The sequence below is a fragment of the Doryrhamphus excisus genome, linkage group LG17 (assembly GCF_037039965.1).
Source record: "Doryrhamphus excisus strain RoL-2023G ecotype Guam linkage group LG17, RoL_Dexc_Guam_v1.1, whole genome shotgun sequence".
In the NCBI taxonomy this organism is placed as follows: Eukaryota; Metazoa; Chordata; class Actinopteri; order Syngnathiformes; family Syngnathidae; genus Doryrhamphus; species Doryrhamphus excisus.
The window spans coordinates 15,332,676-15,353,847 of NC_136373.1; the positions used below are offsets into that span (position 1 = coordinate 15,332,676).

Consider the following 21,172-nt stretch of genomic DNA (forward strand, 5'->3'; position numbering starts at 1 on the left):
TGTGAGAGGGACACACAAAGTAATTGTCAGGGAAGTAAATGAATAAATACATGGTGGGATCAATAAATACCACATCATGACTACTGAGATTTAGTGGATAAAACACTGTGAACGTATTTTTTCATTAATGAATGTTATGGAAATAATATGCCAAAACCCGCTATAACCACTTTTTTACGATTTCATGGCAATATGTCGCGTTTTCCACATGTTTGTGGAGTGAGTTGCAGCAGAACTTGCCAGGTTTTTTTTTTCCTTTTGTGGAGTCTGTCATTGAGAACGCACCGTGGAGCCTATGTTCATGGAAAAAAAATGATCCTTTCCGACTAAATTCCCATGAGAAGAGTAAAACAGTGGACAACATGATATCATAATAAAGTATGACAAGACAGTTCTTTAATACAGTATACAGTGGATCCCTGCACATTCATGATTCAGCGTTCAGAGCACTGAAAATGTGCACATTTAAGATCAAAAAAATATTTTTTTCATCAAAAATAGGACATTTTTTTTGCCACAGACGACACATCTCATTCACTCTAAGTCAATAAAAAATTATAAACACATGATAATACGGGCAGTAAAAATGGAACATACGGCAGAAACTGGTGAACAATGGCAGTTAAAGAGAGAAAGGGAGGGTTCTGTATAAAGACATTTCTGGGTGTATTCATTACTTGCAAATAACCCATTCAATCCCAACCCCTCCAGTACTGACAATTTTAGATGATTTTGACTGATCCTGCAAGACACATAAAGTATTGTATTTAAACATGGAACCTATCAAAAGAAAGATTAGAGTCCTGTCTATCATCAGAAAAAATTTTTGGTCTTCACTTTTTTTCGTTCTTTAGTAATGAGCAGTAGAACATTGGTAAGTTTCAGGAAAATAACAGTTTCAGACTACAGAACACCAACATTCATTCATTCATTTTTCTATCGCTTATCCTCACGAGGGTTGCGGGGGTGCTGGAGCCTATCCCAGCTGTCTTCAGGCGAGAGATGATTGGCCAGCCAATCACAGGGCACATATAGACAAACAACCATTCACACTCACATTCATACCTATGGACAATTTGGAGTCGCTAATTAACCTAGCATGTTTTTGGAATGTGGGGGGAAACCGGAGTACCTGGAGAAAACCCACGCATGCACGGGGAGAACATGCAAACTCCACACAGAGATGGCCGAGAGTGGAATCGAACACTCGAACACCGTGCAGCCCAGAACGCCAACATTTCATGCATAACTTTCACTATGTCGCAAATGTTTTTTTGCCTTTTTGACAGCTCTAATATGTCAACAACTATACCACAACATAAACAACGCAAAAAAATGTACCAATTTCTTTAATCAAAATAGCACCGTGAACTTTTTACAATTTTCACATTTGTTTGAACTGAGCCGTGTGTGTGCACGTGTTAAAAAAAATTTTTTCGTGTGGTAACAGCTGCCTTTATGCAAGTACTTCCTTCTCCTGGCCATTTTTCTGGCACTAAAATTGCTCTCAAGCCTTATCCATCGGTGAGGAGTTGCATCAGCACCTTCTTCAGCCTCCCGCAAAAACAAATATAAGACGCAGTACATATTGTATCATGCGTTCAGATTTATAAAAACATATATGTCTTTGTTTTTTGAATGAATGAATGAATTGCGTACAATTTTTCTACTGTATTGTATTAAACGTGAGTTCTAAAAGTGTAAAAAAACTACAATGACAGCTGGAGGTGAAGTGTGCGGCATGTGGTGCTTGATGGCTTTGGTGACCTTTTTAACTAACCGCATACTCAAAAGTGAGGCTGCCAAAGAGGTATTGATTGCCACATTCCTCAAGAATAAAGATTATGGACACGGGCTGCTAGTTTTTAAGGGAACAAAAGGAGAAAGCGGCGATTAGAATGGAACGGACAAATGGCTTTCAACACTGCGCCGCTCCACTTTTTTCCAGCACACAATTCATAACTCAGAAAGGAGTTATTTATTACACACAGCAGAGGAATAATCGAAAACATTTTTTATATTAGTCCGGAATGCGCCACGAGCCTAAGAATGAAGTTGTTAAAAAAGTGTGGTTATAACCCACAGAATATCATACTTTCTTTCTATGAGTAATTGCTCTATTTTATATTTTCAAAGCAAGAGTTTCTCTTGTGAGCGAGTCTGTTTTGAGATGTCAGAATGGAAAAGTCACGCCGCAAACGTTGAGGTATCAAAACATGGCTGACGGATGCGTTTAAAACATTCCACGCTTCATGCAAAATGACAGATACGCTGATGATGATAAAGGGATAGCCTTTATAAGAGTGATTCCCAATTCACAAACAGGAAAATCTGTGGGAAGAGAGTCACTGCTCCGGGTTCCTGTCACAGTCACTGGCTCGGATTTGCAGCAGCGCTAACACTCCGACGACTTCATCTAACACACACTGACATCATTTATACAGTCAACGAATCCACTGCTTGTGAGAGTAAAGATTCCCAGCTGCAGGGGTGCCGCTACGCACTGAATTACAGTAAAGTCTCGTTATATCGATATCGGTTATATCGATAGTACTGCTTATTACGATACTATTTTCATTTCCCAGCAAATTTCTAGTCATTTATGATATAATTGGTTCCGGTTAGTACGATACCCGGTTATTACGATAATCCAGTTACTACGATGCCCTTTTCATCTCCCGCCAGCCAATTTGGTCTGCTTATATCGATACAAAAGCAGCTTAAAGCTGAATCAATATTTGCTTAAGGATTTCAATACCACCATTAGCGAAATCTGTAAACGGCGTATTGTTTGATTTTCGGCTAACACCGTTTCGGCTTTTCCACCGACGGACGGTAATTAGAGGATTACAGGTAATTAATATGAGGTAAGTATTAAACAATCTTTTGAAGTAAAGGAGTAAATATTTGTATAATTTAGAGGGAAGATTCAGTGAATAGACTTAGTGTTTTCATGACGAGGATGACGAACCAACTGACATAGCATACACACCTATTCCAACAAAGACACAAGCGTACAAATACATGTATTTAATTGTGTTGTATTCAGACATCTTTTTATCGCTTGCAATAATCACTGTTTTTCATATGTACATGCTGGCGTTCGTGGTTTCTCTCATGTGTATAGAACAATGTCGAGTGCATTATTGCCCACTTTTAATGCAGTTCGGCACAGGATCGGATATATCGATAGTCCGGTTATATCGATATATTTTCCGACTCCCGAGAATATCGATATGACAAGACTTTACTGTAAGTCCTCGGTCCTTCAACCTAAAAAAGCACCATGATTCTTTAGGCGATCAATAATTGGATGCCGTCAGAATGAATGATGCCTGCCGTGCATCGATACAGCTCAATAGCTTTAAGCATTTAGGAATTAGGTCAAGTATTTAGCTTAGCTGTGTTCAGCAGGTTAATATAATCAATTGACCACATCATAGGCTGGTATTATGGTATCGGTGAGTCCTGTGGGGTGAGAGTGATGGTCGTTTAGAAGGGGCGGGGGGGGGCGAGGGGGGGTGCAGCAGCACGGCAAATGGTTCCGCACCTGAATAAATACCTGTATTTTTCCAAACCTTAAATATGTGCATTTACCTTCCAGACATTTTGGATTGCTCCGTACACACAGAACCATTACCATCCCCACCGACTGTGTGTCATTTCAGGCTAACACAACAATTTATCACAATCACACTCATTTAACGACGCATATGACACCTGAGCAGCGCTGCATATCCAAACATTTCCACATGGGGAAAAAAAAGTCATGAAAATACAATGAGGTAGGCAGTGTGCTTGTTGAACACAGGTTTCCCTTTTGCTAGTTGCCGTGAGCGTGAAATAACAAGGCAGTGGTAGGAACTACCTTTGGAGTTGATCTGGTGGATTTTTAGCATTTACAATTTATTGTAATGCATAAACATCTCAAATCAAAAATATCCATGTTTGTGTTTTATACTCAGTAGTTTGGAGTTTATCAGTCTCCGACGACGACCAAACATTCATTCACGCAAGGGAAGTGAAGAGTCTTCTTACCCAGGGACAACAACAAAAACAACAACCGCCAACCCAAACCGGTTTCTGGACGACCTGCTCTACCTCCACTGCCACCCAAGGGTCGCGGCTATGCTGGAGCCTATCCCAGCCTGGAGCCTATTTCTTTGGGCGAGAGATGGGGTACACGCTGGACTGATCGCCAGTCAATCACAGGGCACATATAGACAAACAACCATTCACACTCACATTCATACCTATGGACAATTTGGAGTCGCTAATTAACCTAGCATGTTTTTGGAATGTGGGAGGAAACCGGAGTACCCGGGGAAAACCCACGCATGCACGAGGAGAACATGCAAACTCCACACAGAGATGGCCGAGGGTGGAATCAAACTCCGATCTCCAAGCTGTGAGGCCTACACACTAACCACTCGACCATCGTGCAGCCCGGAATAATTCATTCATTGATTTTCTACCACTTTTTCCTCACGAGGGTCGCGGGGTTGCTGGAGCCTATCCCAGCTGTTCGGGCAAGAGGCGGGGTACACCCTGGACTGGTGGCCAGCCAATCACTGGGAACATATAGACAAACAACCATTCACACTCACATTCATACTTACAGACAATTAACCTAGCATGTTTTTGGAATGTGGGAGGAAACCGGTGTACCCGGAGAAAACCCACACATTCACGGGGAGAACATGCAAACTCCACACAGAGATGGCCGAGGGTGGAATCGAACTCCGGTCTCCTTGCTGTGAGGCCTGCACGCTAACCACTCACTAACCGCCCGAGTATGTCTTATATTTTCTTATTATGTCTGCTATATTGAGTAATATGAGTGTAAAGGTGACTGTAGGGGTGTTATTTCATGTTGAGAAGGCTCTAATAATGTTAAAAAAAACATATTCAGAGTGTTCTAAACAGGTTTTGTCGACATAAAACCAAAGACCAAATAGACAAAATATGAAAAACGGGTCCACTCATGTCAAAATGTGTTCATCCAAGTGACGTCATATTCAGTGCAAAGTAAGCTTCAGTATAAAAGCATGCTTGGATTCGACTACAGCACCGAACTAAAAGGCCTCAGCAGCTGTGTTAGATGAAATATATAAAAACAGAAGAATAAATGTTTCAGTTTTGGTTACTGTATGTCAATGACTGTCAGCCAATCAAAACGCGTGTCTACAGAAACAGGTTCCACTGTAATAATAAATGTTGTTATTTAGCACTTTGGCTTGAACAGGATTGTATATAAGACAGAAGCACTCTAAAGTGACGCTGTGGTGCCTTATGTGTTGTGTTCCTTTACATGTGTGTTTATGTGTGTGTAGCTGAGTGAATAATGATAGGCCGGGGCTCCTCTGAGGGGGATTGATAATAGCCTGGGCCAGGGGGGGGGGGCCCTGGGGAGTGCAGGTAGACACTCTACAGCCCTGCCTGACCCTGCACTCTCACATTACTGAGTGCTGGGCTCTCACCCTGGCTCTTTTCCATCCCAATCCCCACCCTGTGGAACCACAATCCCTCCACCCGCCACCCACCTTCAGTGCATCATGACATCACTGCTAGACCTTCTATCTTTATTATTTATTGTTCTTTATGAAAAATATTTAGGATTGATCCAAGTATCTTTGTGTTTCTTGTGGACCGCTTCGGCTCAGGAACGTCAAAATTGCAGAGTGCAGAGTCCCAACTCCAAGTGGAGAACAGTCAACTTCAACACAAGAGCCTTGGATGGAGTCCAAAAGGAGAGAGAGAAAGAGAGAGAGAGAGGCACAGGTCCACTGACTCATATCCTTCCCTCTCTGAGTCTACTCCAGCAATGATGTAATGCTTTTGGCTTTCCGCCCTCCCCCCACCCTGTGCCTGCCTACCCTAAGATTTGGTCCCTCCCACCTCGATTCCTCTCGCCAACCCCCACACCCCCACCCCAACATGCAGTATCATTGCGCGCTCGCCCGTGCTGGGGTGAAGTCACCGTACTTCTTGGGTTAGACATAGCAGCTAAAAACTTTTTCAAAACGTAACCAAAACATCCAACGTCCAAGTTCCAGACGCTCGAGAGAGACGGTGGTGCAGTCGCCATGGGAACAGAGGTAAACACAGAGAGAAACAAGGGCCTCAAACAGCTTACAGCTGCCTTGGCTCTCCGAGTAAACACTACACAGGACCTGCCCCTGATTTACCGCCTTTAATCACTGGTGGGAGGAGAGTGCCATGGGGTTTGGGCTTAGGAAATAAAAACCAATCTGATCAAATAAATCAAGCCCTAATGGGTTAAGACACAGGCTGACTTTTATTTGCTGGCTAGCGGAGGGATGGTGCTACGTTGTGAGAAAAGATGATTCTAGGATGGGGTGGGTGGGGGTGGTCTCAAGATGGTTGAGTGGTGAATGATAGTCTGCAATGAATTAGGGGATGGTGGCTCTATAATTCTACTAAATACGATGTGGCATTAGCTGACGACATCAAGGATTTGTCTTTTACTGTGAAAGAAAGCTTATGAAAGATTGTCAGTGGATTCCTCTTGCCGCTAAATCTACTGGCAACATTTGTGTCATCTTCATAAGAAACCCAATAAAGTGCAACTTGCAGTCCCGTTGCGTTGCATTTATAATACCTCCTATCCACTAACTGGTATGCTTTGGTTGTGTTAAGTGGTGGTGAAGTACAACTTTTATTGCATTTTTATTGCAAAGGTTCCACAATATCTGAACGGTTTCACTTTCAGTACCTCTTTGTCGGTCGGCATGGATGCTTCTATCCACTGATTGGCCAAATCAGTGACATTTAAAAGTAGATATTTACTTAATAATTACTTTTACTGACAGCATAACAGACCTCATAGACCCGGGTTCAATTCCACCCTCGGCCATCTCTGTGTGGATTTTCTCCGGGTACTCCGGTTTCCTCCCACATTCCAAAAACATGCTAGGTTAATTGGCGACTCCAAATTGTCCATTGTCCGTAGGTAAGGTTCTAGTAAAATTGCGTCTCTCAGCCAATCAGAGAACTTGGGTGGGCGAGTGTTTAGATCACATAAGCAATGAGGATTGGCTAAGGTTTTAGTAAAATTGCGTCTTCGGCCAATCAGAGAACTTGAGTGGGCGGGTGTTTAGAACCCATAAGCAACGAGGATTGGCTAAGGTTTAGTAAAATTGCGTTTTCAGCCAATCAGAGAACTTGGGTGAGCAAGTGTTTAGATTTCATAAGCAATGAGGATTGGCTAAGGTTTAGTAAAATTGCGTTTTCAGCCAATCAGAGAACTTGGGTGAGCAAGTGTTTAGATTTCATAAGCAATGACGATTGGCTAAGGTTTAGTAAAATTGTGTCTTCGGCCAATCAGAGAACTTGAGTGGGCAGGTGTTTAGATCACATAAGCAATGAGGATTGGCTAAGGTTTTAGTAAAATTGCTAATAGTTACTTTTACTGGTAACTAGTTACTTTTGTAGTGGAGTAACTCAGTTTGTAACTTGAGAAGTAACTAGTTACTATAAGTAATTACTTTTTTAAAGTCACATACCGGTCGAGTGGTTAGCGCGCAGACCTCACAGCTTGGAGACCAGGGTTCAATTTCACCCTCGGCCATCTCTGTGTGGAGTTTGCATGTTCTCCCCGTGCATGCGTGGGTTTTCTCCGGGTATTCCGGTTTCCTCCCACATTCCAAAAAACATGCTAGGTTAATTAGCGACTCCAAATTGTCCATAGGTATGAATGTGAGTGTGAATTGTTGTCTATATGTGCCCTGTGATTGGCTGGCCACCAGTCCAGGGTGTACCCCGCCTCTCGCCCCAAGACAGCTGGGATAGGCTCCAGCACCCCCCGCGACCCTTGTGAGGAAAAAGCGGTAGAAAATGAATGAATGAATGAAAGTCACGTACCCAACACTGCAGATAATCATGCACTTTCTTCTGTGTTACAATGGATTAGAACACAAAACCCTATTTAAAACAATACTGTGGACTAGAATGGAAGGAGAATTCAAAGCCACGGCACCGGCATCAAACTGCAATGTACTATGTTTAAATAATGGGAAAAGATATGTATAGTAAAATGTAATGTCACTCCCCCAACCTGCTGTGGAAACACAAGTCTTTTTTTGGGATCCAGAAACAAGCCTTTCAATTTTCTCCCACCAAATCTGACAGTTTATAGCTTTTGCACACTTGCCACCAGAATGATGATTCATCTTCACATTAATTTCCCAATCTGTCCCCAGTCTTTAATTCCTTTTTAAAACATGATCTTTCTTTTCCTTTTCCTTGTGCAAACAAATCTCTTATCCTCTCCTGCAAAACCCCACTCGCCGTCGTCCTGCTAAACCCATCCGATGCCTCCCCTCGCTGCTGAATCCTTCATTTCCTCTCCTCCATGCACCTCCTGCCCCCTCTTCCTCTCCTCCATCCACCTCTGATCCCTTTCTTCCTCCCCTCTGTCTATACCTCTGATCCCCCCCTCTTTTCCACACTTCCCCGTACCGTGATCCTCGCGAGGCGCGTCCCTGTGTGTGAGTTTTGCTTGTGCAGGAGGCTGCATGTGTGGTGGCCCCGGGGCAGGGATGACACAGCCCCGCTGGAATGAGAGGGAACAGAGACCGGGCGTTCCTCTGCAAACGCACTATTAAACGCAGCGCAGTACACAATGAGCTCATCTTAATTCAGGTCAGATGTACATCCCGCTTTCTTTTTTTTTCTCTCTTTTTCAACATGATTGCTTCTCCGGGACCTTTTAATTCATGCTCATGTTGAAGCTTAGCACCCCCCCCCCAACCCCAACAATCCCCCCTTGCCTAAAGTGTGTGTAGCTACAATGTATGGTTGACTTACGCTCATGTTCGCATGTGGAGAAGTGTGCCTGTCAAGTCGGGACATGAGGGGCCACCTCAGGCATTTTGTAGAGGTCTTGCTCCCCTGCACTCAGGAAAAGACCCCCCCCCTCTCTTTCTTATCTCTCCAAACCAATCATAAACAATAATAAAATGTGTTTTGTTTAAATTGTCAAGTCTATGAGGTTAAAGTTTATCTACAGAAACACAAAAAAGGCCAGTCTGGTGCGGAGGCTTTAAACTCCAGCATGTAGATATACGTATATAAATATATTTAAGGAACTCCAACAACACCAGACGCCCTCTGTGGGCACGGTCGTTTTATTGGAGGCATGGGGAAACGGTGTTCTGCAACGCATGAAAATGCACATTGCATAAACGATTAGAAATTAAAAGCCACGATACGGCGCCACTGTTGTAAAACTCGACACACTGACTTCAATTGTTGAGAAAGTGGCAGCCAATGTGAAGGAATTATCGGAGTCCCCCCCCCAAGGAAAAACTTAAACCCTGCATTATTTCGAGTAATATAAAATCGACACGGACGAAAGCTCGGAGCAAATGTGCAACCTTGCACATGTTTTGAATTAAAAGCAGCTTCTATTTCCTTTCAAAGGAAAGATAAGGACCGCAAATGGCTGGTGGCTCAAAGTTGTGAAAAATATTGAGCATTTCATGCAACAATGGAGAACAAACCACAAAATTGACTCGCTTTGGAGCTGTGATGTAACACACACGTTTGCACACAGTGAGGCATTGCTAAAGTCACCATTTTGTAACAATAATAATCAATCCCATTATTACAATTATTATTAGAGATGCTCCGATAGATCCACCGATTAGTATCATCCAAACATGTACAGTTCATCACAGCTAGCCGGTCCGTGATGAGTGAATTCCTGTTTTGTAACATTATTAGAGCCCTCTTGACATGAATTAGCACCCCTATAGTCACCTTTACACTTGTATTACTCAATATAGTAGATTTTCATTCATTCATTCTCTAACGCTTATCCTCACGAGGGTCACAGGGGGTGCTGGAGGCTATCTCAGCTGTCTTGGGGTGAGACGCGGGGCACACCCTGGACTGGTCACCAGCAAATCAGTTCTACTCAGTTCCAGGGTCAAACTGTTTCAGACTGATCATAAAATATGTACAGTTCATCACAGCTAGCTGGTCCGTGATGAGTGAATTCCTGTTTTGTAACATTATTAGAGTCCTCTAGACATGGAATAGCACCCCTACAGTCACCTTTACACTTATATTACACAATATAGTAGATATTCATTCATTCATTCTCTACCACTTATCCTCACAAGGGTCACAGGGGGTGCTGGAGCCTATCCCAGCTGTCTTGGGGCGAGAGGCGGGGCACGCCATGGACTGGTTGCCAGCCAATCAGTTCTAGTCAGTTCCAGGGTCAAACTGTTTCAGATTGATCATAAAATATGTACAGTTCATCACAGCTAGTTGGTCCTGTTTTGCAACATTATTAGAGCCCTCTAGACATGAAATAGCACCCCTATAGTCACCTTTACACTTATATTACTCAATATAGTAGATTTTCATTCATTCATTCTCTAACGCTTATCCTCACAAGGGTGCTGGAGCCTATCCCAGCTGTCTTGGGGCGAGACGCGGGGTACACCCTGGACTGGTCGCCAGCCAATCAGTTCTAGTCAGTTCCAGGGTCAAACTGTTTCAGACTGATCATAAAACATGTACAGTTCATCACAGCTAGCTGGTCCGTGATGAGTGAATTCCTGTTTTGTAACATTATTAGAGTCCTCTAGACATGGAATAGCACCCCTACAGTAACCTTTACACTTATATTACACAATATAGTAGATATTCATTCATTCATTCTCTAACGGTTATCTTCATTAGGGTCACTGGGGGTGCTGGAGCCTATCCCAGCTGTCTTGGGGTGAGAGACTGATCATAAAACATGTACAGTTTATCACAGTTTTATTATTAGAGCCCTCTAGACATGAAATAGCACCCCTAGAGTCACCTTTACACTTTCATTCATTCATTTTCTACCGCTTATCCTCACAACGGTCGCGGGGGTTGCTGGAGCCTATCCCAGCTGTCTTCGGGTGAGAGGCAGGGTACACCCTGGACTGGTGGCCATGCAGCCAATCACAGGGCACATATAAACAAACAACCATTCACACTCACGTTCATACCTATGGACAATTTGGAGTCGCTAATTAACCTAGCATGTTTTTTGGAATGTGGGAGGAAACCGGAGTACCCGGAAAAAACCCCATGTATGCACGGGGAGAACATGCAAACTCCACACAGAGATGGTCAAGGGTGGAATTGAACACAGGTCTCCTAGCTGTGAGGCATGCGTGCTAACCACTCGTCCACCGTGCATTTTTAAATTTGTATAAAAAGGTACTAGCATGGAATAAACAAATGAATATTCCGTCTAAGGGAATGCTGTAATACCAGGACAGGGGTGTGAAGTCATGCATCATCCGATTGGAGGATGTCATTTAATTGTGAGAACCCACAAAAATTTACAGTTACGGCTTTGATATGACTATTTTGCAGGACCATTGACTAAAACAAAAACAATAAAAACTCCAGTATGATATCATTGAAAGACACGCATATCTCTGACAAGGTGGAATATGGATCAGACATCTGTACTGTAATCACCACTGGCTTCCATTAAAGCTGATTGTACGATGTAATGGAAACAACTGGACGGAAATCCTCTCAGGAGTCGGAGCAGAATCATGTCATTTTTAATACTTTGTGCCCCCGCCCATGTCCGAGTGAAGAAAGTTGAGGTTGTATGCCATAGTTGACTAGTAACGTCCGATACGTTTAACTCTGACATAACTCAGATGTTTACAACTGGAAAATCAGAAAGTATTTAAATGTGTTTTTCTTTTGTACGATAATCACGGACGTGACTTTCAGATCTGTTGTTTTTTACTATGGGGTTTTTAACACTGGTTTGTGTCAGTGTCGCTCCCCGAAGACCATTTTTAGGGACACGGAGAAAGAGAAAGGCGAGGCAAAAGGAGGGAGCGGGAGAAAGAAGTCCTCGGGTTTCACAGCTGCAAGCGGCCCAGCTCAAGTCGAAAGTAAATGGACTTGAGGAAAGCCAATCCTAATTGATTCCAAGCCTCAAAGCTCTTTAGTAAACATTGTGGAGCAATGAAAATGACTTGTTATCCTAATTCATTGGATGCCCGCGTTGTGTGTTCCACAGGGTTGAGGAACAACAACAATAACAAAGCGAACGGCGCTGAGATTAAAATGATATTCTTTTTACCAATCATTTTACCAATGCAATCTCTGTGCGCCTATTGTTCCCATAAAGAATAAAAATTAATAAGTTTTACTAACTTCTAGACACATACCTCTCCATTCTAAATGAGGCTAGTTAGTTACAGTCTATAAAATTCTTTTAAATAAAGTTGCAGGGTTGAATACATTAACCTATCATCATAAACGTGCAAAATCCCCCCCAAAATATTCATTCATTTTCTACTGCTTTTCGTCACGAGGGTTGCGGGGGGTGCTGGAGCCTATCCCAGCTGTCTTCGGGCGAGAGGCGTGGTCCACCCTGGACTGGTGGCCAGCCAATCACAGGGCACATATAGACAAACAACCATTCACACTCACATTCATACCTATGGACAATTTGGAGTCGCTAATTAACCTAGCATGTTTTTGGAATGTGGGAGGAAACCGGAGTACCCGGAAAAAACCCACGCATGCACGGGGAGAACATGCAAACTCCACACAGAGATGGCCGAGGGTGGAATTGAACCCTCGTCTCCTAGCTGTAACAGTTGTAACATGTCTAGAGCCGTCTAGACATGAAATAGCACCCCTAGAGTCACCTTTACACTTTCATTCATTCATTTTCTACCGCTTGTCCTCACAAAGGTCGCGGCGGGGGAGGGGGTGCTGGAGCCTAGCCCAGCTGTCTTTGGGCGAGAGGGCCAGCCAATCATATAGACAAACAACCATTCACACTCACATTCATACCGATGGACAATTTGGAGTCGCTAATTAACCTAGCATGTTTTTGGAATGTGGGACAAACTCCACACAGAGATGGCCGAGGGTGGGACTTTCGTCATAAACGTGTTTATTTACAAACAACGAGAGTCGTTTTTAACAAAGACAACGTCGCAGGATATCAGTTCAGAACAACGGAATGAAAAGCTGATTTGCTAATTTCACTGTCAATCAAAAAGGGATTCCGCCTCAAACAGATCATCCATTCAACATGCAGAAGCCGAGCGTCCGGGCCAGCCCACTACTCCGTAGAACACCAGAGACGCTGAGCATCCGATGGGCGGGACAAAAATCAGCTTTTTTATCCAATGACCACCCAGACTTCTAGACACATACCTCTCCATTCTAAATGAGGCTAGTTAGTTACAGTCTATAAAGTTCTTTTAAATAAAGTTGCAGTGTTGAATACATTAACATAGTATTATCATACACGTGCAAAATACACCAGCAGTAATTACAAAAAGATGTGACCAAGGTCAAAATATGAATAGGACCTCCTGTAGGAAGTTCTAGTGTGAATGTTATAGGCCAGGGTTGTCCAAACTGCAGCCAGGGGGCCATTATTTATTGGTCCTCTGCATATTGTACAGATAAAATTAATTCATTATTAATGAGATATATTATTAAACATTTATTTTATGAGTATCATATATCTTATCATGTTCTCCCCGTGCATGCGTGGGTTTTCTCCGGGTACTCCGGTTTCCTCCCACATTCCAAAAACATGCTAGGTTAATTAGCGACTCCAAATGTGAGTGTGAATGGTTGTTTGTCACACAGTAGACTCTCAGTATCGGACTGTGCCTTAAAATTAAAATCGCCCTGTTACCTGTTTTAAGTAACCAATGGAGATGAAGTTATTTTGGATATTTGAGGTTGAAGCTAGCCAGTCTTAGAGCAACTGTCATTGGCTGAAGCTGGAGGATTAAACATTTCTTCACATCATCACATTTTTTTTTGCTATTTCTGCATCCTTAATTAAGTGATGCGTTCAGAAAGCATATTATGAATTTATGCTAGAAGTAACAGCACTAATGACACACAAGCTCATTATTATTAAGACAGCGAGAAGGTGAGGAGCTTTTAATGACAGGTAAACTCAGGTGAAGCAGGTCCGGCAAAGTTTCTGTTACTGGCCGTGATTGCGGCTGCTCCTCCAAAAGGAGATGAAATTCCATCCTTGTCCTTGACAAAGGGCCTGACAGGGTGTCACTCAGGCTTATAGTGATGGGCCTCCCATCCAATATTCACTAGCTTCTCAAGCTGTAAATCTACACAGGACAACCTCGACGCAGCACGCACCGATCCGCCGAGATGGGGCCGGTTTAAAGTAACACAGGCCTGGCACAAGTCTGCAGGTGGTTGAAGTTATAGGGATGAGGAAGCTAAGGAGGTCAGCGTAATACTAAGAGCGTGATGAGAAAAAACGGTACTTCCATGAAGATCTTTGTTCACGCACATTCAGCTCCAACACAGCTGAAAGATGTCAGTCTCGCTACATAAATTCCTTTATCCTTTTATGATGCGTGGAAGCGTATTTGGTAACTTAAGTGTTTAAAATAACCGCTACACTTTCATAGAAGTGCTGTAGAATATGCCGATTTCAGTCAACAAAAAATACAGAGTAGTTTTTTTCAAGAATAAAGTTGTAAACTTACGAGAGAAAACTTAATTTTAACACTTTGTCGTAACAGGCGTTGCCTGAGACAGCTATGAAAAGGGGACACTTATGTGACCTTTGGCATTGGGCAATAGTCTTGTAATGGACTTTATTTCTGATAAATACATTTTTTTATCAGAAAATTCACAACTTTATTCAAAAAAAATTTAACGGAAATGTACGACTTTATTCTCAAAATCTAGGATTATTTTAATACTAAGTTGTAACAGGCGTTGCCTGAGACAGCTACGTAAAAGGGAGACTGATGTGACCTTTGGCTTTGAGCAAAGATAATATTATGACTTTATTTCTCATAAATAAATTTTTTTTATCCAAAAATTTACAACTTTATTCTCAAAAAATTAAAAAAAATTTTTTTACGGAAATGTACGCCTTTATTCTCAAAATCTAGGATTATTTTAATACTAAGTCATAACAGGCATTGCCTGAGACAGCTATGAAAAGGGCAGACCTATGTTACCGTTGGCCTTGGGCAAAGATAATTACGACTTTATTTCTCATAAATAAAAATTTTTATCCAAAATTTATGACTTTATTCTCATAAAATTCACACTTTTTTCACATAAATGTTTGATTTTATTCTCAAAATCTAGGATTATTTTAACACTCCGTTGTAACAGGCATTGCTTGAGACATTGCTATGGCCTTGGGCAAAAATATTTATCATAATTCACCATTTTTTTCTCGTAAATTTACAACTTTATTTCACATAAATTCAATTTTTTATCTGAAAATTTACAACTTTATTCTTGTAAAATTCACACTTTTTTTCATAGAAATGTACAACTTTATTCTTAAAATCTCTGATTCTTTTAACACTCTGACGTAACAGGCATTGCCCGAGACAGCTATGAAAAGGGGAGACCTGCGTGACCGTTGGCCTTGGGCAAAGATATTACGACTTTATTTCTCAAAATTTTTTATTTTTTATCTGAAAATTTGGGACTTTATTCTCCTAAAATTCACCCTTTTTTCACGTAAATGTTTGATTTTATTCTCAAAATCTAGGATTATTTTAACACTCCATTGTAACAGGCATATTTATCATAATTCACCATTTTTTTCTCGTAAATTTACAACTTTATTCTAATAAATTTAAAACTTTTTTTCAAGTAAATTTTAAGACTTTATTCTCAAATCATGTGATTTTTTTACAATGTCAGTTGTATTATAGTATATGTATATATGTATAACAACAAAAAAAATATTTAAAAATATCTGAGGCAGGCCTTTTCAAAGAGAGGTACAGCGGCTTGAGAAAAATAAGGAAAGACATTTTTATTTTTACCGTCACTGAGTAAAAACAGTGTGGAGAAAAGTACTTATTTTTACACTTGTGAAATGTTAAAAATGCTTTACAGTTAATAAAAATTGCGACAGTTTAACCCTGAGCAGGATTAACTGTATTCCCTTTACTTCCAATGGGAATATTTGTTTTGTATTTGAACAAATTAGAGACGGACTAGCCTCCTGGGATGGAATGTGTTCCACCTTAGATGTTCCACTGTTGGTGGTGTTATTACACACCTGTGGAATGACTGAGAATCCCATCTCTACAGCTGTCATTCCCTCCGCAGTGAAAAGAGCAATATTAGAACATGAAATGTTAAACTATTGTTAAAGCCTCAGTCGTGTCTGCCGGGGCTTTAACAATGACTTCATCTTTGGTATGTTCCGCTCAGGGACAATGCCGAAACGAAGAGCAGAACGCAGACCCGGTTGCGTTGTGATGATATTTCAACTGGTGGTGAGTCACGTGATAATTCTTAATTAACTAAGAGATGATTGAATTCCTCTGGAAGTGTCAGCTACTCACCCAATCTGTCTGTTAGTGGATGGAGCCTGAGTGATGACGGAACTGGACTGGGGAGAGGGGAGGGCCTGCTGGATCACTATGCTGGTATCATGGTTGCCCATTCTTGAGTGGGACTGCTGGTGTTGGCCTTGGCCCGCCTGGCCGTGCAGAGAGATGTTCTGAAAAAGCAAAAATAAAAGAAAAAGAGAAAAAATATAGATATTTTTTTTTACTTTTAAAATTTTTTCTTATTAGTATTTTTTACTGTTATATATTTTTTTATACTTTTTCCACCAAGTGACACGAGAAAGCACAATGACACCATCCATCCGTTTTCTATGCCGCTTATCCTCACTAGTGTCTCGGGTATGCTGGAGCCTATCCCAGCTGTCTTCAGGCGAGAGAGGTGGGGTTACACCCTGCACTGGTGGCCAGCCAATCACAGAGCACATATAGGCAAACAACCATTCACACTCACATTCATACCTATGGACAATTTGGAGTTGCTAATTAACCTAGCATGTTTTTTTTTTTTACCTGGAGAAAACACACGCATGCACGAGGAGAACTTGCAAACTCCACACAGAGATGTGTCCAAGCGGAGAATCGAACCCAAGCTGTTTGGCCTACGTGCTAACCACTCGTCCACCGTGCGGCCAGTACAATGGCACAATATTTAGCAATCTACTAATATAATTTCTACTATGTTACACTCCTCTGCACTCTGTGTGTATGCTAGCGGCCCCGTCTCCACCCACCCAGACAAAGAGACTGTATGACTGACAGAAGTGCAAAAGGGCTCACTCCGTTCCTGCCATTGTTCAATGGAACAAAGGCGCCATGGTGCTGAAACCAATGCACAGAGTGAACCCTCTTCCTGAAAACAATTACTGTAATTAATTATTGTAATTTAATGTATTTACAAGTATTTATTTCATGTAATTTGTGACACTCTTACCGCATACAAAAAAACTAGATTTATTTGGCAAATATCTAACTTTTTTCACACATAATAAACAAATAGTTTTTTCTTTTCAGTATGTCCCTAAAAACTGTTCTGAAGTGATATATATATATCACAGATAAACATATAAAAATGAGCTGCGGGCTCCAAATGGCCCCCCGAGTCGCACTTTGGACACCCGTGTTTTCAACCGCTCACTTCTGTGTATTTTGCTACGAAGCCCCCCGAGAGTCTAGCTCTGTCTCACCTCCTGCTGACCGTGCACTGGCTGGCTCCCGTCATAAAGCACACAGACTGGGGAGGCTAGACGGGGTTGACCCGAGCACAGACAAGATCCAGAGTCAAAACACCTCCACAACATGCTTAGCAACAGCAGGTTTTCCAGACAGATTAGATAAGAGGTACCAATATGTCTTCTTCATCTGCCACATCTCCAAAGCCTTTTTGTATGATGATTGTTTTTCTCCAACGTACAAAGGAATCCCCCAAACAAAGTGTGCACTGTGTCTCCATGGCTTTTGTCAGCAGAAGCGTCCCGGGTGTTTTAACTTTTATTTGAAGTTACAAGCGGAGAACTGGATCTCTGGACTCATCTCCAGTAGTGATTGACAAATCTGCACCTGCTAGTCATGTCTGTCACTGTCAACAAACGTGAGAGGAGAAGGAAAACCGTTCATTTCAGTGAATTCAGTGATCATTCCGGTTCATTCAGTAAAAAGATCTGTTCATTTCGTTCATTTCATTCATTTCGTTCATTCCGTTCATTCTGTTCATTCCGTTCATTTCGATCAATTGGTCGTTAGCCTGTGATCTCCCCCCGTGCATCGACCCAGTCAGCCGTGTCGAGTCAGTCCGTTCACTCATGTTCACGTTCATTCCGACTCAACTGTCGGTCATGAATGAACGGCCGACGACTGCCGGTCAATCTCTTGGTTTCGGTCTGAACGGGTATTTTAGGGTATAGGGTATTTTCGTTCATGACCGACACACCACTAGAAGGAACGTATGTGAACTGAACAGTCGAGTCGAGTCAGTCCGTTCACCCATGTTCACGTTCATTCCGACTCAATTGTCGGTCATGAATGAACGGCCGACGAGTGCCGGTCAATCTCTTGGTCTCGGTCTTTCAGTAGGCTGAAAAAAATAACTAGTTCTTTTGACCCGTTCGTTCATGACCGACACACCACTAGAAGGAACATATGTGAACTGAAGAGCCGTGTCGAGTCAGTCCGTTCACTCATGTTCACGTTCATTCCGACTCAACTGCCAGCCAATAAAAAAAAGCATTTGCTACTGAACGGGTATTTTAGGGGCGGTGACCTTGTGCATTCCGTTCACAAAAAATAAGTAGTTCTTTTGACCCGTTCGTTCATGACAGACACACCACTAGAAGGAACGTATGTGAACTGAACAGCCGTGTTGAGTCAGTCCGTTCACTCATGTTCACCTTCATTCCGACTCAACTGCCGGTCATGAATGAACGGCCGACGAGTGCCGGCCACTCTCTTGGTTTCGGTCTGAACGGACTGAACCGGTATTTTAGGGGCGGTGACCTTGTTCATTCCGTTCACAAAAAATAAGTAGTTTTTTTGACCCGTTTGTTCATGACCGACACACCATTAGAAGGAACGTATGTGAACTGAAGAGCCGTGTTGAGTCAGTCCGTTCACTCATGTTCACGTTCATTCCGACTCAACTGTCAGCCATGGATGAACGGCCGACGAGTGCCAGTCAATCTCTTGGTTTCGGTCTTTTAGTTGGCTGAAAAAAATAACTAGCTCTTTTGACTCGTTCGTTCATGACCGACACATCACTAGAATGAACGTATGTGAACTGAACAGCTGTGTCGAGTCAGTCCGTTCACTCATGTTCACGTTCATTCCGAGCACGCAGATAGCCAATTTGACTCTCCAGCCAATCAAAAAAAAAGCATTTGCAACTGAACAGACTGAACGGGTATTTTAGTGGCGGTGACCTAGTTCATTCCGTTCACAAAAAATAAGTAGTTCTTTTGACCTGTTCGTTCATGACCGACACACCACTGGAAGGAACGTATTTGAACTGAACTGAACTCGGGTCTCCTCGCTGTGAGGCCTGCGTGCTCACCACTCGTCTTGCCCTTGCTATCTACTGCCTCATTCCTGTCAGTGCTGACGCGGCTGATTGCAGAAATAGCAAAATTTCCCGTTGAATTGGTCAGCACACATCACATGATTTATCAGACACAATTACTCAGAGCACACAAAGCAATCCCAGCATTGTAAACCTACCAAGACAAAGTGAACTAAACTCTCCCGCTCGCGGCAGAAAAGTGACATGATTGATGGCCAGAGGTCACCAGCACCTGACCTGACCTCTGTCGTGAGTGCATGTGTCCTTTGGGTTCACCTGTTTTAACCCGAGGCTTCTATTGGCGCAGTACCTGTTTGGAGTCCTCTTCTTCCTGGGCCTTGCAAAACTCCTGTTCAATGGAGCAGTCCAGCTCACTGAACAGTCCCACCTCCTCACAGTTCTTCAGGAAGCGCGTTGGCGTTGGCGTCTGGTCTGAGAATAAAGCAGAAGCAATAATAAGTACCGGCTTGGGTGTGATGCTAACGTCGAGCGTACGCGTTTGAGATGGACGGAATGAAAAACAAAAGCTTCATCGCTCGAATGTGGTTGCTATTATTTTTAAGAAAACATGACAATTTTCGATGGGATGGTGAGGGGGGGGGCAGTTGTGGGGGGGGGGGGGACTTCTTTTGACACGTCCGCTGCAGCTGATAAAGCACAGGACTCACCTACCATGCGGGAGTCTCATTTGTTGAGCTCACTCAAAGCTGTGGTATTCAACTTGGCTTTGTTGGGGGGGTGGAGGAGGGGGGGGGGGTGCACATGGCTCAGGTTTCAGACAGTCCAGGGTGATTTTCGGATCAGGGTTGTTTCAAAGGCTAAAAGCATAGCTCGGAGTTTGTTTATCTGCTTTCAGGAAGAGCAAGGCTCGTTTGACTCTGACTTGTATGTTGACCTATGAAGCCAAGATTCATATTTTTGGCATATTTTCATACTTACAAGTTGGGAAATTCAACGTGCTAACTGTATTTAGTTCATGGTAAACTCCTTGACGAAACAATTACAGGATATGGAAAAAATTAAGCAAAAAGTGAATGAAAGCAGGGCTGCACGGAGGTCGAGTGGTTAACGCACAGACCTCACAGCAAGGAGACCCGAGTTCAATCCCACCCTCTGTGTGGAGTTTGCATGTTCTCCCCGTGCATGCGTGGGTTTTCTCCAAGTTCTCCGGTTTCCTCCCACATTCCAAAAACATGTTAGGTTAATTAGCGACTCCAAATTGTCCATAGGTATGAATGTGAGTGTGAATGGTTGTTTGTCTATATGTGCCCTGTGATTGGCTGGCCACCAGTCGAGGGTGGACCCCGCCTCTCGCCCGAAGACAGCTGGGATAGGCTCCAGCACCCCCGTGACCCTCATGAGGAAAAAATGGTAGAAAATGAATGAATGAAAGCAAGAAGCTTCCATATGATAAAAAAAATATTAATTGTGTGTATGCTGGAGCCTACCCCAGCTGACTCCAGGCGAGTCTCCAGGTACACCTTGGACTGGTCGCCAGCCAATCACAGGGCACATATAGACAGTCTCTGTTCTCTTAATTAGTTGGAATTGTATAGTTAATTAATATGGCCAAGTAATGTAATCTAACTTTAATGGTGTATATTAAAAAAAACACAAAAAAACACTTACACATGATTGGCTCTGACAAGATCAGGGGTGTCTAAAGCTTTTTTAAACCCAAAAATTTTATATAAATTTTTACTAAAATATATATTTTTTATATTATTTTTTTAGAATATTT

At 42.5% G+C, this 21,172-nt stretch overlaps 1 protein-coding gene across 3 annotated transcripts in view; it reads right to left on the minus strand.

Annotated features, from left to right (window-relative positions):
* The window catches only part of creb5b (cAMP responsive element binding protein 5b), a 71,178-nt gene that overhangs the window by 38,346 nt on the left and 11,660 nt on the right, over positions 1 to 21,172 (minus strand). For all 3 annotated transcript variants that reach the window (XR_013630191.1, XM_078798118.1, XM_058085598.2), the window contains exons 4-5: positions 19,742 to 19,863; positions 16,377 to 16,534 (exon numbers count right to left, since the gene is read on the minus strand). Coding sequence is in view for 2 of the 3 variants with exons in the window: in XM_078798118.1 (XP_078654244.1) it covers positions 16,377 to 16,534; positions 19,742 to 19,863 (280 nt within the window). In the remaining variant the exon portion in view is untranslated. The remainder of the gene's footprint in view (positions 1 to 16,376; positions 16,535 to 19,741; positions 19,864 to 21,172) is intronic.